The following is a 17,645-nucleotide window of genomic DNA, read 5'->3' on the forward strand; positions in this document are numbered from 1 at the left end:
TAAAACCATACCCGTCCACCACTAAACCAGATCCCCAAGCACCTCATCCACTGATCTTTTAAACCCCTCCAGGGACGGGGTCTCCACCACCTCCCTGGGCAGCCTCGGCCAGTGTCCAAGACCCTCTTGGTGAAGACATTTTTCAAACTTGATGTCCAACCTGAACCTGCCCTGGTGTAACTTGAGGCCATTTCCTCTCATCCCATCTCCTGTCACCTGGGAGAAGAGCCCACCACCCATCTCACTACAACCTCCTCTCAGACACTGATGAGGTCTCCCCTCAGTCTCCTTTGCTCCAGAATAAACCACCCCAGGTCCCTCAGCCGCTCCTCATAACCCCTGTTCTCCAGACCCTTCCCCAGCTCTCTTCCCCTTCTCTGGACACTCTTCAGCCCCTCAATGTCCTTCTTGGAGTGAAGGGCCACAAACTAAACCCAAGATTTGAGGTGCAGCCTCACCAGTGCTGAGTCCAGGGGCGTCCAGGGGCACAATCTGCTCCTGCTGGCCACGCTGTTGCTGATCCAAGCCAAAGTGCCACTGACCTCCATGGCCACCTGGGCCACTGCTGGCCCCTGTTCAGCTGCTGCGCTCTCAGCTGGTGCACAGAGGGTCCCCAAAACCAGCACGCCCATGCCACACCCAGCGCAGCCCGGAAAGCTTGAACTCAGGCTGCACCAGCTCCCGGGGCACAGCCGAGCCCCAACACGCCAGTCCCAACAGTCGGGGTCACTGAGTGCCCCCACTGCCCCCAAATGAGAGGCAGGCACGCCGCAGCGTCACACTGGGGGCAACACTGGATTCCTTGCTTTGGGCTCCAGCCCCTCCACCTTACAGAGAGCAACTCCCTCTCCTTTCAGCCGGCACCACACCAAACCCACCCCAAAAGCAGCAACGAGCGGGGACCCCGCAAGCCTCACATCCACCCCGAGGGAGGGAGGCTCAAGGGCAGCGCGGCAGCGAGGCGGGGGCTGCAGCAGCGTGAGCATCCCACCAGGCACCCAGGCACCGAGAGACCCCAACATGGCCTTGATGCCCACACAGCCCAGCAACACCAGCATCGCCCCGGTGATGCTGACAGGGCCCTGGTGATGCCTGCACAACCTTGGTGATGCCAACCTGACCCCAGGGATGCCGCCACAACCCCCATGATGCCCACATGGCCCTAGGAATGCCGGCACAAGCCCTGGTGATGCCTGCACAGCCCCTGTGATGCCCACCTGACCCCAGTGCTGCTGACACGGACCTCATGATGCCCACTGAACCCTCGTGATGCCCACATGGTGCTGCTGATGCCTACCCGACCCTGGTGATGTAAATCCAACCCCAGGGATGCCCCCACAGCCCTGGTGACACCCACACAAGTCCCCGCAATGCTCACCTGACCTCGGCAATGCCCACACAATCCCAGTGGTACCTGCACAGCCCCAGGGATGCCTACAAAAGCCCTAGTGATGCCCTCAGGGCCCCTGTGATGCTCACCTGACCTTGGTGATGCCCACATGGCCCCAGCGATGCCAGCACAACCTCAATGATGCCAACACAGCCCCGGTGATGCCCACACAGCCCCAGTGATGCCAGCACAAGCCCTGGTGATGCCCACATGGCCCCAGCGATGCCTGCACAACCTCAATGATGCCAACAGAGCCCTGGTGATGCCCACCCAACCCCAGGGATGCCCACATGACCCCAGTGATGCCAGCAAAAGCTCTGGTGACACCAACACACACCCCAGCAATGCTCACCTGACCTTGGCAATGCCCACGCAATCCCAGTGGGGCCTGCACGGCTCCTGTGATGCTCACCTGACCTTGGTGATGCCCACGCAATCCTAGTGGGGCCTGCACGGCTCCTGTGATGCTCACCTGACCTTGGTGATGCCCACATGGCCTCAGCGATGCCTGCACGGCCTCAATGATGCCCACACAGACCCAGTGATGCTGACACAACCACAGTGATGCCAGCACAAGCCCTGGTGATGCCGGCACTGCCCTAGTGACACCAACACACGTCTCAGTGATGCCCACACAACCACAGTGCTGCCAGTATAAGCCCTAGTGATGCATATCCAACCCCGGTGATGCCCACCCAACCCTGGTGATGCCCACACAATCCCAGTGATGCCCATACGACCGCAGTGATGCCAACACAGCATTGGTGATGCCGACATATCCCTGGTGATGCCAGCACATGCCCCAGTGATGCACATCCAGCCCTGATAATGCCGGCACATGCCCCAGTGATGCTGGCACAAGCCCTGGCGATACACATCCCGCCCTGATAATGCCAGCACAAGCTCCAGTGATGCCGGCACCAACCCTGGTGATGCACATCCAGCCCTGATAATGCCGGCACAAGCTCCAGTGATGCCGGCACAAGCCCTGGTGATAAACATCCAACGCCAGTTATGCCGCCTGACCCTGGTGATGCCCACACAGCCCTGGTGATGCCCGTACGACCGCAGCGATGCCGACACAGCATTGGTGATGCCGGCATATCCAACCTCGATAATTCCAGCACAAGCCCCGGTGATGCCGGCACGGCCCCGGGGATGCCCATCCAGCCACGGGGATGCCCATCCAGCTCCAATAATGCCAGCACAAGCCCCGGGGATGCCCGCCCAGCCCCATCCCCCCCCCGATCCCGCGGCAGCGGCTGCACCGGGGCAGCAGGGAGGGACCCGGCGAGGGATGCTCGGCTCCCCCCCGCCCCATCGCGGATCCCCGGCGGGGGATGCAGATGCAGGTGCGTGTCCGTCTGTCCGCCCCCGCCCCGCCGTCCCCGAGACAAAGAGGCGCCCGCGGGGCTTTGTCCGCGCCCCCCGGTACCTGCCGGGCCGCGCCCCGCCCGCAGCATCGCGGGGAAAGGGGGAAACGGGGCGGGGCCGGGACCGCCCCGGCTTAAAGGAGCCCGGACCCACCGGGGGAGCCCAGCCGGCACGGCGCCAGCGCCCCCCGGTCACCCGCATCCAGCCCCGGTGCCTCTAGTTCCACCCCAGTGCCCCCACAGTCACCCCCATCCAGCCCCAGTGTCCCCAGTCCCGCCCCAGTGTCGCCCAGTCACCCACATGCAGCCCTCAGTTCCACCTCCACATCCAGCCCCAGTCCCCTCCGCTCCTCTCCAGTGCCCCCCGGTCACCCGCATCCAGCCTCAGCGCCCTCAGTCCCACCCCCGCATCCAGCTCCAGTTCCACCTCCCCAGTCCCGCCCCCGCATCCAGCCCCAGTGACCCCAGTTCCACCCCCACACCCAGCCTCAGTGCCCCCCAGTCATCCACATGAAGCCCCAGTCCCCCCTCACTGTCCCCCAGTCCCCCGCATCCAGCCCCAGTGACCCCAGTTCCACCCCCACATCCAGCGTCAGTGCCCCCCAGTCACCCACATGAAGCCCCAGTCCCCCCTCACTGTCCCCCAGTCCCATGCATCCAGCCCCAGTGCCCCCCAGACCCACCCAGCCCAGGGCCCTCCCCAGCCCAGACCCTCACATCCAGCTCCAGTGCCCTCCACTCCCGCCCCAATACCCCCAAGTGACCCACATCCAGCCCCAGTGCCCCTCAGCCCCGCCCATTCCAGTGTTCCCCAGTCCCATCCCCCCAACCAGCTCCAGTGCCCCCCAGTTACCCACATCCAGCCTCAGTGCCCCAGGTCCCGCCTATGACCCCTCCACCCCCAGTGAACCCCAGCCTCAGCCCAGCATCCCTCCAGTCTCCACCCATCCTCTCCCATCTGCCCCCACAGCCTCCAAGCCCCCACCCATGTCCACAAAGGCAGCCCCCAACCTCCCAGTCCCATCCCCACATCCAGTCCCAGTGCTCCCAGTCCTGCCCCAGTGCCCCCTGTCCCATCCCCACACCCAGCCCCAGTGCCCCCCAACCCCATCCGTCCCAGCGCCCTCCCCAGCCCAGAGACCCCCAGTCCCATCCCTGCACAAGCCCCAGTGCCCCCCAGTTATGCTCATGGCCCCTCTGCCCCAGTGTCCCCAGCCTCAGCTCAGCATCCCCCCAAAGGCAGCCTCAGTGCCCCCCAGTCTTGCCCCCACATCCAGCTCCCCTAAGTCCTCCCCCAGTGCCCCCAGTCCCATCCCTGCATCCAGCTCCAGTGCCCCCTAGACCCATTCTCACATCCAGCCCCAGTGCCCCCCAGTCCCACTCATGAACTCCCACCCCTGGTGTCCTCAGCCTGAGCCCAGCACCCCCCCAATCTCCGCTCACCCCCTCCCCAGCTGCCCCCACACCCGCAAGCCCCCACCCACAGCCCCCGTGCCCCACTCCAGCCCACTACATGGCACCAGTGTTCCCAGTCCCTCTCAGCCTGGCCCCAGCACCCCCAAACATCTCCCCGAGGGGCTCGGGGGGGGGGCTCTGCCTGTGCCCAGCCCCGTGGGTGCCAGGATGGTTGCTCCCAGCAACCACAGCTCCTGCGAGGACATCCGTGCCTGCATCCTGCATTTTATTAACCAAAATCCCTCTTTCTGTCCTTATTTCCCCCTCTCGCCCAAGAGCAGGAGCTGCACCCCCTGGGTCCTCGCCGGGGTGACGCCGGGGACCCCGGCCTGGCCGCAGCAGGCAGAGAGGGTTAACTGCAGCCTTGGCAGAACAAGCCCTGTCCCTGCGGGCTGGGAAATAAGTAATTCCTTCCTCACGCCTTCCTCGCCTTCCTCGCAGGCAACGCCAACGCCTCTTGGCTCCCTCCTCGCTGCACAGCCCCATCGCCATCGCTCGCCGCGGTGCTTGCCCGGGCGAGGCGAGGTGCTGCGGCACGTCGTGAGAACCAAGCATACAGGACCTCTCTGGTGCCCAGCCATCTCCATCCCCACCACCACACCCTGCCTGCACCCACCGTCTCCTCCTCCTGGCCGCTGGTGACACCGCTCCGGCACGCTCGGTGCCTCCCGCTGTGGGGTGACGGCAACGTGCGCCAATGGGTGCGGCAGCACGGCCTGTCCAGCATCACATCTCCATGGCCTGGCCGGCCTGGCACGACGCCGGACCCCATCCCCTCCTCTCCCTCCTCCTGGCCAGCTGCCCCAGCCCCACCACAGCCGGCTCGGGCAGCGCTCGCCGGAGCAGCCCTGGCTTTTGCATGGTGGGAGCCATCCCGGCACAGCCTGGCACAAGAGCCACCAGGAAAGGCGGCTTCAATCCTGCCGGAGCCAGGGCACTGATGGCAGAGAACCGCTGTTGGCCACAGCAGCTGTGGTGGCACCAGCATCGCACCAGCACCGGCCCCTCAGCGGAGGAGACCCCCGGCCCATTTCTTGGCAGCCACTCCTGTCGGAGCCGCAGGGCCAGAATTCTCCCCGCTTCCCCTGTCCCGCGCTGGCACAGACCGATCCGCGCCCAGCACTCGTGTCCATGCCAGGCTGGGCTGCCGAATCGCAGCCGCCCACCTGAAGACCATCTGCATCAAAGAGAGCTCCTTTTGGTCCACCCCAACCTTCTCCTCCTGCTCTACCGCGGTCGCTACCAAGGAGGAAATACGGGGCTTGCACTGGGGGGTCTCCACACCCCCCAGTCAGGGGGCGCGGGGACCACGGGCGGCATCTCCCATCACAGCCCCATCCTGCACGACCAGTGAGAGCAGCGAGGGCACAGCCGGGGCTCTTCCCTCCCTCCTTTCTCCTCCACTTAATGGGGCAGAAAAACCAATTAGCTGAATAAATCGGAGGGGGGGGTGGGGACTCCCCGCGGGCATGGGAGCGGGAAATGGGGCTCTGCTTCCACCTCAGGAACCACCTCAGGGCATCACAACACCCACAACCCCCTCTCAGACCCTCTTAGGGTCCCCACAGCCCCCCCTCGCCCCCTCCATGCCCTTTTAACAGCCCCAGGCACCTCCAACACCCCTTGAGAACCCTGCAGACCCACTCAGGACCCTCCAGATTTCTCTAAGGTCTCCCCAGGCACCCTACAGCCCTGTGTACCCCCCAGTACTCCCCACAAACCCCCAGGTAGCCCCCAGATAGCGCCAGCCCTCACCACCAGCCAGGATGCCCTCACCCCAGGTGATCCCGCTGGCACTTCAGGTACTGGGAACTGGCACCCTTCACCGAAGCTCAGAGGAACAGGGGGCTGCAGAGACCTCACAAATGGGGAAACTGAGGCAGGGAAGGGGGTCTGACTCGCCTGAGCTCACCCAGCAGAAGATCACATCCCAGCAGCTGCTCTACTCCCCTGGCCTCCCGGCAGCGCTGCCCCTGGCTCCCCAGCCTCCAAGTTCCCGAGGGGTGTTGGGGGTTCCCTCCGGCAACACCAAGTGCACGTGGCCCCTGTGAAGGGGGACCCGCAGCCAGGCTTGCGCCTCCAGCTCTGCCCTGCAACCGCAGTAATAGCAGGGTCTGATTTCCTCCAAGCAGCGAGGCCGATGCCGTGGGGGTGTCAGCCAGCATGCACTCCCTCGCGGCGATGAACTCAGCCGCAGACCCCAACCACACGCCTGGCCACCACACCAGCAGGGCTGGGGGGCAAACAACACAGGGTCCCCCCTCTGCACCCCCTGAGCAGCGGAAACCCCGGAGGAAGCGCATCCCCACGAGGGGATCCCCAGCTGTTTCAGGAAGGCTGACCCATGAAGCCTCGCTCGGGGCACCCTGCGCGGCCGCGTGTGGCGCTCAGGGAGTCCCAGGGCAGTGCCGGGGTGGGGAGCAGTGTGACTCAGCCCGCTTGCGAAATTCCTATTTTTTCCCGTTGTCTGGAGAAGCTGGTGGCCTCGGACACCTCTATCTGCAGCGGCTGCGCCCCTTCGCAGGCAGTGGGGTGGCACGAGGCAAGCGGCAAAGCCAGATCATGAGCTCCCCAGGTGGCAAGCGGGCAGGCAGCCGGGTTTGGGGGGCAGATCCTCTGGAGCAGCTCTGCCCAGGGCGCGTGGGTGTGCGAGGTCAAGCCCTGAGCTCAGCTCTGCTCCGTCTCTGCGCCCAGCCCCAGCAACGAGCCGCAAAGGCCAGGAGCTTCCCAAATCCTGGACATGATCTGAGCTCCGCAAGCCAAGCAAGTCCAGGATCCGCTTCCCAAACCTCCTCTCCTGCAGCCACTGCCGCAGCAGCACAGCCTGGGCAGCCCCGGGGTCAGCGTCAGTGCCGGGTGCCTCGAGCCAAACCCCAAACTACGGAGCTGGCTGGAACGCGGCACACGGGAAGGGCACTTCCATGGTGGTGATGGCCAGCGGGGCTCTGGGTCCCTTTTCTGGGAGCGTCCCCTGTCCACAGCTGGAGGGAGGAACCTGCCGAGCCCCAGCACGCGGCGCAGTGCAGCAAATATTTATCCATCACCGCTTCCCCACTGCGCCCCGGCCAGCTGGGCTGGGGCCCTGCGCACACGCCGGGCCACGTGCGGGGCCACAGCCGTGCTCCGCAGGATGTCCCCAACGAGAAATGACTTCACAGGCTCGCAGGGACAGTGGCGAGGGGTCAGGCTGGAATGGCCAACTTCAAGTGAGGGGCGTTTGAGGGAAAGGAGCAGAGCGCCAATCGTGTTCGGAGATGGAGAGGAGTGCGGCCGCTCCCCCGCTGCTCTCAGGGAGCGAAGCCAAACATCTGCTCCCACCTCCGGTTGAGCCGAGCCCAAGTGGCTGAGATGAAGCCAGAGCTGGGCCAGCCGGAGCATGGCGGGAGCCAGCTCCAGAGTATCCATCCTGGGGACATGCTCCCTGCCGGAGGGGACCACGGGCTCCGCAGCACCATCACAGTGGCACAGGATGGTGCGCAGACTGTACCATGAGCTGGATACACACCAATCCCCGAGTCCCTTGCAGTCCTGATGTCAAAGGCTACTGCCACAGCTCCATTCCATGCATGGCATACGGGGGTGCAGGTGCTGCCACCACTGCAGTCGGATGCAACACCACCTCTCTTTCCACTCCCAACAGAAAACAAGGCCCAAAAGGACACCCCAAAATCACAGCAGGACTGATCACCCCCAGTCCTGGGCGCGCACAAAGATTTCCCCAGGACATTGAAAGACCCATGGGACGTGCACAGTCTCAGGATTGGCTCTGGAGTGCTGCCTGCACACCCGCACCGCAGCATGCACGATCACCAGCACTCCCGCAGCCACGGTGGTGAGAAGGCGCTGACTCAGCTGCCAGCGCCCCTCACCCCTCCCTGCGCCTCCAGCCCTCTGCGTGGGGATGGCAGGATCGGGCCCAGTGGCACCCATGCTCTGGCAGCCTGGGCATCCCCATTTGCACCCTGCCAAGGTCAAACTCAGCCACAAGAATCTGCCACCGCAGGGTATTTAAGCAGCTCCATGGATGGAGGCAGCTTGTCCCAATTTACCCCTCAGGATCTCCTCTTGGGAGCAGCACAACCCACAAGTATCATCCCAGGGCACAGGGCTGAGCTGAGGTTTCGTGTCCCCATACCTCACCTCCAGTACCAGAGACAGGGAGAGGTGCTCCTCCTCCCACCTACCCTGCAAGCCCCACTGCGAGCTGCTCTCCCCTGCTCTGACCCTCTCCCAGTCGGCAGGGGGGATCAAGGGAAACTGAGGCATGGCCAAGGCTACAGAACTAGTCCCTTCAACCCCTATCCAGTGCCCTGCACTGCCCCATAGCATGAGGTGCACCATGGGGAGATGCTGAGATCCCGCTAAGCCCTCTGTACTGGGGGCAGCAGCCTGATGGACCCCTCTGGGGACACCCAGAGCACCCGAGCAGCCTCATGGCAGCATCGGTGTGGGGAAACAGCTGAGGAATGAGCCTTCTGACCAAGGGTCTGACAAAAGGAGGGAGGCAAGGAGGACATGCAGGATGCTCTCCAAGCCCAGCTGATGCGGCACAGTGGTGCAAAGCAGGGATGAGCTGACACCCTTGCCATGCCCTCAGCCCCGCACCCTGTCCTGCATGGGTTGGGGAAAGCCCCATGGCCTCAGGCAGGCAGGGCTGGGGGGTGGGAGCCAGCGTACCCCATCATCACCCAACCACAGCGAAGCCCCACAGCACCCCACTTGCTCCCCACCACATCCCAGATGGCCCCAGTTAACACTTGGGCGTGATGCACACTCACTCGCTGGCAGCCAGGACCCACAAGAGCCGCTCACATCAGGCCCCTGAGCACACACTGCACGCAGGGAGAGGCACCAACACGCAGCTGCACTGCGCTGCTGGGGAATGGCAGCTCTGTGTGCCAGAGGTGGCACCGCTCGGATACGCAGGATGTGGTTGGGATGAAACCGGGCAAAGCCTGGCTTGAATATTCCCGCTTGCGAGCTCTCCACCTCCTCAGCCACTGCCTGATTCTCGCGCAGGTCTGCACATGAAGGTGCCCGCGCTCCTGCATCACGGTGCCAGCACTGTGGCTGCATGGACGCAGAGCTGGATCAGTGGGGTGACCTTGCTGGGGTGACCTCCAGGGTCTGGAACATCCCCAGCCCAGCCTGGGTGGGAGAGCACCGCTGGCAGGACCACGGCCCGCCAGGGAAAGGGAACAGCGAGCAGCACACTGAGCGGTGCTGGATGGAAACCAGAGTCAACAGCAGCCAGGGAAGGAAGTAAAGATTTTTCAGTGCTAGGAGACAGCCCAGGGGCTGGTGTTGTCCCTGCCTGCACCCTGCCCAGACCCAAAGGGCAGGAGAGCAGCACCATCCCAGTGGATGTGGAAGCAACCTGAGCTCGCTGCCTGTGTGCTGCAGTCACCACGGTGCTGGCGGCAGCATGGGCACAACCTAGGGCTGCTGCCAGCCTGGGCTGTGCTGGGTCGCTGTCGGCTGAGGGCTGCCCTGCTTCAGAGCATGGGGATGCGGTGACAACAGGAACAAAAGAGGGCCTTGTTACCAAACAGGGAGGGCAAAGCTAGCATTTTCCAACCCCAAAGCCAGCAGCTGGCTGCTGGTGGAGGGGAGCCACGAATGCCAGCCCAGCAGTTACAGCTGGGCAAGGAGCCCAGGTGCCAGCACATCTTGCTGATGCAGAAATGCTTCTGGGGGCTGGCTTGTCCCCTGCTCTTACCACTAGACCTGATCACCCCAGCCCCTCTCCAAGCTGGGCCCTGGGACCCCCACTGGGCTCACCCTGACAACCACCCCGCTGGATTCACCACAATACCTCCACAGACAGCCCCACACCGCAGCCGTGCCTCACCTACCTCTGCCCTCTCTCCTCGCAGGCTGGTTCTCCAGGTAGCCGCGGGGGTGCCGGGTCCCATCCCACAGGAGTTGTGCCCCTGCATCCTTCTGAACTGGCTCTGACCTACTGCCCTACAAGGCTGGGTGCGCGCCGGCGTGGTGCAGGAGGCACTGGCCCAGTGGCCCAAGCCTGGGGGCTGGTGGCCCCATCTGCAGCACTCGGCTCCTGCCCGGTGCATTAGCAGCACGGGGAGACGGGGCCCGGGGGGGGATTTGCTTTCTAGGTCAGAGCCAGCTGAGAAGGCTGGATGAGGGGCTGCGCTGGATAAGGGGCTGCGCTGGAGGAGGGCTCCCAACCAGCTTGGGGAGGAGGGGATGCCCCTGCTCCCCTGCCCCAGCACTGCACCCAGTCAGTGCTCAGGCCCCTGGACCACAGCATCCCCCAGCACCCGTCATGGGAACCCCCTGGGGACAGAGGTGCTGTCACATTGCCCACCCTGCCCCCCAAAGCGCTGCTGTGGGGCCACAGAGGACAGAGCGGTGACTTGGTCATCACACGCTGTATGCCAGCAACATCCTGGGATGTGTCGCATCCCCAGGACGTGTCCCTGTGGATAAGGGGGTCCTGTGCCACTCCAGCTGCCCTCCTGCACCCATCCCTGGGGAGAGAAACCCAGCACGGGGCACCCAGCTCCTCTCTGCACCCACTGGCAGCGTGCTGGGAATTTCCTGCAGGGAAATCTCACTGGGGACCCTGCGCAGGAACAGGGACCGCGGCGCCCGGCCATGGCGGTGCTGGCCCAGTTTGCTGTGACACCCAAAGCCCCACTCGCACCAGGGGACCACAATGGCCTCACAAAAGGCTCAGCTGCACAGGGCTCCATCCCCAAAGCTCAGCCTTTCCCAGGAGAGGTGGAACCTGCTCGGGGCAGTGCTCAGGGCTGAGCCCAGCGAGGGTCCCCCGGGCCCAATCCTGCCCGCATTCTGCCAGCTCAGGGGCTGATGGAGATGAAGCGATGCTCAGGTGCACCCCCTCCCAGTGCCACCTCCACAGCCAAGGGCACCACAAGGTTATCTGCCTCCAAGATGAGACAAGGAGGAAGATAGGGAACAGTGGAGTCCTTCAAGCCCCACAGCCAGACCCGCTGCGGCCCCAGCCATCCAGGAAACCCCAAAGCCACCCTGTCGCACATCAGTCCCCGCGGTCTGGTGGCCAGTGGCAGAAGGTGGTGATGTACCACCTCTGGCTGCCAAGCGAGCGGTTATGGAGCCCAGGAGGGGCAATGCACCCCTGTTCCTAAGCACAGTGTAGCCCCCCAGGGCCACCCCGGTGCCTGTGGGGAGGACGGGCCCAATGCCTGTGCTGCCGTGACCACTCTTGCCGCTGAGGCAGAGGACGGAAGGGTCAGAGGACAGCACAGCACCCCTCGCTGTATCCCCCACAACCACAACATGCATCTCTGAGCCATGTCTGGGAGTGTTGGCCGCAGGCTGGGTGTGAAGTCACAGGCTCTGATGTGACTACGGCCACCCCAGGAGGGCCGGAGCAGCACTGTCAGGAGGCCAAATACCTCCCCTGCTCTGGGACAGCTCAAATGCTGGAGATATTTATTTTCTCCTGCGCTGAAACAGGAAACCTCCAACATGCTGAAACCCTGGACCCCCGCCAGAGTCAGGGGCACCTCAACAGTGCAGCAGGAGCTGGATGCGTCTGGAAAGAAACTGTGAGCCCTGAGTGTACTGGGTTGTGCCCACCCAGCAGGAGATGCTCCTGGCCTCGCGGGTGGAGGGAGTGAAAGGGGCTGACGGGGGTCCCAAAAGGAGAGGACCCTGCTCAGCAAGTGCACCCTGCTCTTCCATGGTGCCACCCAATGCCAATGACACCTTGGTGCCCAGTTCTCACTGGGGTGCTGGAGACCTCACGTGACCCAACCTGTCCCACCACGGGCCACCAGCAGTCCTGGCTGGACATGGGAGATCCCTGCAGTGCCAGGGTCAGAGCTGGTAGCTCAGACTCAGTGGTGTAAACTGGGAGAGCACCTCTGAAAGCAGCAGAACGCTCTGGCCCAGGGTTCCCGCAGCCACACACCACGTGCCTCTCTGGGAGCACCCAGATCAAGCTGGACATTTCCCATGTGCCAGGAGAGCAGCACGACCCCGCTCAGGGGTTCACTGGCCCAGCATCACCTGCACTGCAAGGCTAGACTGCCTTGCCACTAGGAAAGCATCTCCTGGGATGCAAAGACATGACACATCCACCAGACTGGCCATGATCTCTGTGCTCCTCCATCCATCCCTGCTGCACCTGGTGCCCCTCTGCCGCCAGCCAAAGAGGAGGTGGTGGAACCTCCAGGACTGTCTCAGTCTGGGCAAGGGCCCGACACAGGCCCGGCACAGGCACTTACCCCGTGGTGATATCCTCATCCTCCGTCAAGGTCTTGCCCATCAGATCGCTGTCGCTCATGTAGCCTGACTTCAGCTCCACATCGTCAGTGTCCAGTGCCTCGACCAGCTCCAGGCGGGAGATGTGGCTCAGCTTGCTGGGGCTGCGCATGGGCATGGTGTGCGAGTAGTGCGCCCGCTCGCCGTGCATGTACCAGCTAGGGGTGCCCTCGGAGCGGCAGGTGCCCCCAACTGATGGTGCGTCCCCAGCCTGCAGGCGTGGGCTCGACTGCCCATAGCGCCAGGACAGCGGGGAGGAGCGGTTTGAGAGGCTGGAGACACTCCGCGGGTTGGCTTCATCACTGTCATAGCACGTCATCTCCAGGGAGCTGCGAGGACAGGGAGCAGAGGCATTAGAATCACAGAATCACTAGCTTGGAAAATACCCTTAAGATCATCAAGTCCAACCATACCTGTCCACCACTAAACCAGATCCCTGAGCACCTCATCCACCCAACTGTTAAACCCCTCCAGGGATGGGGTCTCCACCATCTCCCTGGGCAGCCTCTGCCAGTGCCTGAGAACCCTTTCCATGAAGACATTTTTCCTGATGTCTAATCTGGACCTGCCATGGTGCAATTTAAGGCCAATTCCCTGTTGTCCTATTGTCTGTCACTTGGGAGAAGAGACCAGCACACACCTCATTACCACCTCCTCGCAGGTAGTTGTAGACAGTGATGAGGTCTTCCCTCAGCCTCCTTTGCTCCAGACTAAACAGCCCCACTTCCCTCAGCTGCTCCTCAGAACCATTGTTCTCCAACCCTTTTTCCAGGTCTGTTCCCCTTCTCTGGATGTGCTCCAGCCCCTCAGCGTCCTTCTTAGAGTGAGGGGCCCCCAACTGAACCCAGGATTCGAGGTGCAGCCTCACCAGTGCCGAGTCCAGCGGCACAATCTCTTCCCTGCTCCTGATGACCACGCTGTTCTTGATACAGGCCAAGATGCCATTGGCCTCCTGGGCCACCTGGGCCACTGCTGGCCTATGTTCAGACAATCGTCAACCAACACCCCCCAGGTCCTTCTCAGCCAGGCAGCCTTCCAGCAGCTCTTCCTCAAGCCGGGAGCACTGCATGGGGTTTTCGTGACCCAACACATGACACCCACGCCACCCTCCCCTACTAGGGTCTAGTGGTGCCCATTTCTCCACAGGACTGTGGAGTGGGATGTGGGGTGCGATGGGGGTCTGTGCCTCCCTATGGCCCCAACTGCCCCACAGCGTAAGTGCTCCCCACAGGGCTCAACGAGGCCACCTCAGGGGCTGGGGCTGCCACCAGGGCTGCCTGCAAACACGCAGAGGGAGAGGGATCCATACGTTGGTGGATCCTGCCTCTCTGGAGCCAGCCCTGGCCCCAGCCCCAGTTGTGCTGAACCCCACTAATAGGGAGCCTTCAGTCGGAAGCCCAGACGTGCTCCCTCATGCCCAGGCTGCTCTTCCTCAACCATTTCTCCACCAGCATTTCAACGTCTGCATCCCAATATCACCCCAGACCCAGGATATGACGAAATAGAGTGGTGGCACACTGATCTCAGGGGATGTGGCAGCGGGCCATGCCGGGGAGCAGGGGCTGTGAGCGAAAAGGATGTCAAGGGGCAGACCAGGGACTGGGTGCCGGCAGCAGCATCCCACACCAAACCTCTACAGAGTAAAGCTCCACTTTCGGGTGGGAGGGGACGCACCAAGACAGAGCCCACGAGCACAGCAGGAACTGGGAGTTCAGTTACTCCCCATACCCCTCAGAGTGTATTTTGGGCACATGTCATGTCGGGGAGTGATGCTGAAACTAAATTTAGACACCAAAAAAATGATTACTTCTTGGAGCAGCTCCTCAGGAACCCACAGTCCTCGACTTGGCTCCAAACGTTACTATCAGCGAGCTATTTACTAGCTTGGATTAAACGTTCCTGCAGGAGCACCAAAAGCCAAACCCCGGCTACGGTACTGAATCTAAAACAGGGAACTACATAAAAAACTAGGAAGTTTGTTAAAGTGGAACTAAAAGGGGCAGCTAAAAGGGTTTACTTATTGTCGGCACCACAAAGGCTATTTGAGGATATTTTGCCAGCAGCTCGGAGCAGATGCAAATCACATCTCCAAGCAAGACAATGGTAGAGTCCCCGCAGCAGCTCATGCAGCCCTGCAGACGGGTGCGAGGGCTGCCAGAAGTACGGGGACATCTTTCAGGAAAGAAAAAGTTGTGCCCTAGCAAGGAAACAGCAAAAGCTGCGTCCGCAGCCACTGGATGCAAGATCACAATGAGGAAAACCGGAGAAATCTGAGGAACAGTTTGTGGAAGGAATAAAGAGAGAACCTGAAGCGGCTACAGGGACAATGGTGATGCAGGGCACATCTAGAGCACTGTGGGTGACATCCGTACCGGACACGCTTGTAGGAAGCATTCCCAAGAGCAGAATTAGTGGGTATGTGTGTCATTTCAACACACCGGGGAAGAGCTGACACAGCGCTGGTAAAGGAAAATCCAGCTCACAACCGCATGCAGCTCCTGGAGGGATGCAGGGAGCACAGAGGGTGGGGGAGGAGTGCCCTCACCAAAGAGAGATGAAGCTTCCAAATAAACTCAGCTGCCATAGGATGAGAGGGAAGATCCTCACGTATTTAATAACTGCTAACAGGACAGAAGGCAGGGGTCGGCATCCCTGGGCTATCAATATCCAGTTTTCTCCATGGCAGGGATCCGGACGAGGCCTCTGCCACGTGATGCACTCATCAAGAAAAGGAAGTGATAATGAAGAGTCAAACCCCACCAGCAATGCTAATTTAATCACTCTTAATATCCTCACCCTATTTTCCTAAGGCTGGGGCTGACAAAGGATTTGCAGCCGAGCTGAGCTCTGGGGCACGAAGGCAGCGGGTGGAGCCGGACACGCATGAATGCAGAGTGAGCGCAGAGCGAACGCAAAGCAGCCCTGACTCGGCGAGAGCCCAGCTGTAAACCAGCTCCTGCACCGAGCAAAGGGATGGCAGAGCTGTAATGGATAATTCCAGGAAACCACCAGCTCGCGGAATATTGCTGCGGCTCTGGACAAATCCCACTGCCCCAGCGCCTCTGCAGCCTCTGGCTGGGAAAGACTGGCAAGCGTAGCAAGGATGAGCAAGGTCCAGATGAGCTTCTGGCTTAAGAAGAGCTAAATCAAACGGGCTGCTTCATCCTGGATGAAGGTGATCGAGGGGGGAGAGTCTGTAATGATGGGTGGTGGGGGAAGGCAGGGAGGGAAGCTGCTGCTTTTTGCCCTTTCCAAACAAAAATAAGGATCGAGGGAGGCCACGAGGTGGCAACAAATGCCAAGAGAAGGATGTTCACCACATCCTCGGCTTTCTCGGCTGGCTGACACCCCGACACAGCCCCTCTGCAAAGCCCAGGCTCCTGAATGCAGCTGCACCAGAGGGGAGGGGACCCTGGGAGATGCCCCCTCCGCATCCCACGGAGCTGCTGTGCAGACCCCGAGCACGGCCAGAGCAGAGCAGTAACTCGGTCTCAAGTGAGAGACCTGGGGGGCACACAGGTAAGTCCCAGATGGGTCAGAGACCTCCGAACACAGGCAGACCCACTGCTCTGGTCCATCATCCTGTCCCCAGCCCGGTGGTGCCCCCAGCCCCAGCTGCCACCCCGGGGTGCTGCCAGCCAGGTCGTTGCTGAGGGCTTCTCCATCATCAGCTCTACACAGAATAGAGAAACCGAGTCACAGCTGGCGACGGAGCCTGTGGTCCACACCTGGGCATGCGCAGGGGTACCTTCACCTTAGGTTGTCCACATGGGGACACCCGACCACCAGGAACAGACCTCACCCTCTGCCTGGGGGCTGGGGAAACTGGCTCCCCTCAGGACCACCCTCACCCACCCCCACCATCCCAGAGCACGTGAGGTGGTGTTGGACCAAGAGCACGGGCAGAGATGGGGCTCTGCTGTAGCCCTGTGCACCAGACCCCCTGGATTTGGGGGATCTCTCCAAGGCCCCACGCCATGGAGCATGGCCAGCGCCCTCCCACCCACGTGGCCCTCGCCCAGAGCAGAGCCACTTCCCAAGGACACTGGTTGCAAGGAAGGGGTGGTGGGGATCCAGTGCTGCGGCCTCACCTGTGAGACACCTGGGAGCCTCTCAGGCTGGACATGGTCTCCTCCAGGTTCTGCCGAAGGTCGAGCACATTTTGTACCGTCCTCTTCCTCTGGGACTCGGGGTCTATGGAGAAACAAGGCAGAAGCTTTGAAGGGATGAATGGCTCCTGAGCCCCTCAGCTTGTGGCTGTACCCACAGCCCCTTCCCACACCCCTCTGCCCACTCCTGTGCCCACCAGCCCCTCCCACCCCCTTTTCTGCCTGTGGCTGTGCCCACAGTCCCTTCCCACACCCCTCTGCCCATGCTGTCTCTGTCCTCTGGGAAAGGGCAGGGCAGGGCTGGCACAGGGCTGGAGATGCACCACTACAGAATGCTCCCAAGGGTTCTGCAGCGGGGATGGGGGTGTCTGTTCCAGGAAGGATGAGCTGTGGAGGATCAAGTGGGGCCACAGGTCCCACACAGGTGACAGGACACCAGCTAGAGTCGGGCAACCCTGAACCGTGTGGAGGAGCACCTGTCCTGGAAGAACATCCCCAAATGAATCAAGGGTTGGAGCACCTCTCATGCAAGGACAAGCTGCTGTTCAACCTGGAGAAGAGAAGGCTGTGGGGAGACCTTAGAGCAGCTTCCAGTACTGAAAGGGGCTCCAGGAAAGCTGGGGAGGAGCTCTTCATCAAAAAGCACACGGACAGGATAAGGAGGAATGGTTTTCAGCTGAAAGAGGGGAGATTAAGATGAGATCTTTGGGAGAAATGTTTTCTGTGAAGGTGGGGAGGCCCCGGCCAAGTCGCCCAGAGCAGTGGTGGCTGCCCCATCCCTGGAGGGGTTCAAGGCCAGGTTGGATGGGGCTTGGAGCCCCTGATCCAGTGGGAGGTGTCCCTGCCCATGGCAGAGGGTGGGACTGGATGGGCTTTGAGGTCCCTTCCAATCAAAACCCTTCTGTGACTCTATTTTATGAAACCTGCCCCTGCGTACCCCAGGAACCTGGGTGCTCCGGCAGGAGACATGGGCACCACAGCAGCGCCACCCAGCTCACAGCCAGCAGGAACTCAGGAGATGTCAGGCAGTGGTGCAAGCAT

General features: G+C 62.1%; 1 protein-coding gene across 4 annotated transcripts in view; it reads right to left on the minus strand.

Moving 5' to 3' along the window:
- The window catches only part of NAV1 (neuron navigator 1), an 86,523-nt gene that overhangs the window by 18,876 nt on the left and 50,002 nt on the right, over positions 1-17,645 (minus strand). For 3 of the 4 annotated variants that reach the window (XM_054087283.1, XM_054087284.1, XM_054087285.1), the window contains 2 exons: positions 16,587-16,689; positions 12,459-12,824 (listed from right to left, as the gene is read on the minus strand). In XM_054087283.1, coding sequence (XP_053943258.1) covers positions 12,459-12,824; positions 16,587-16,689 — 469 coding nt within the window. Of the gene's footprint in view, positions 1-6,120; positions 6,537-12,458; positions 12,825-16,586; positions 16,690-17,645 lie in introns of those variants that run through there. The other variant, XM_054087286.1, reaches the window with a different exon arrangement.

This window comes from Cuculus canorus, chromosome 24 (genome assembly GCF_017976375.1).
Source record: "Cuculus canorus isolate bCucCan1 chromosome 24, bCucCan1.pri, whole genome shotgun sequence".
NCBI classification, from domain to species: domain Eukaryota; kingdom Metazoa; phylum Chordata; class Aves; order Cuculiformes; family Cuculidae; genus Cuculus; species Cuculus canorus.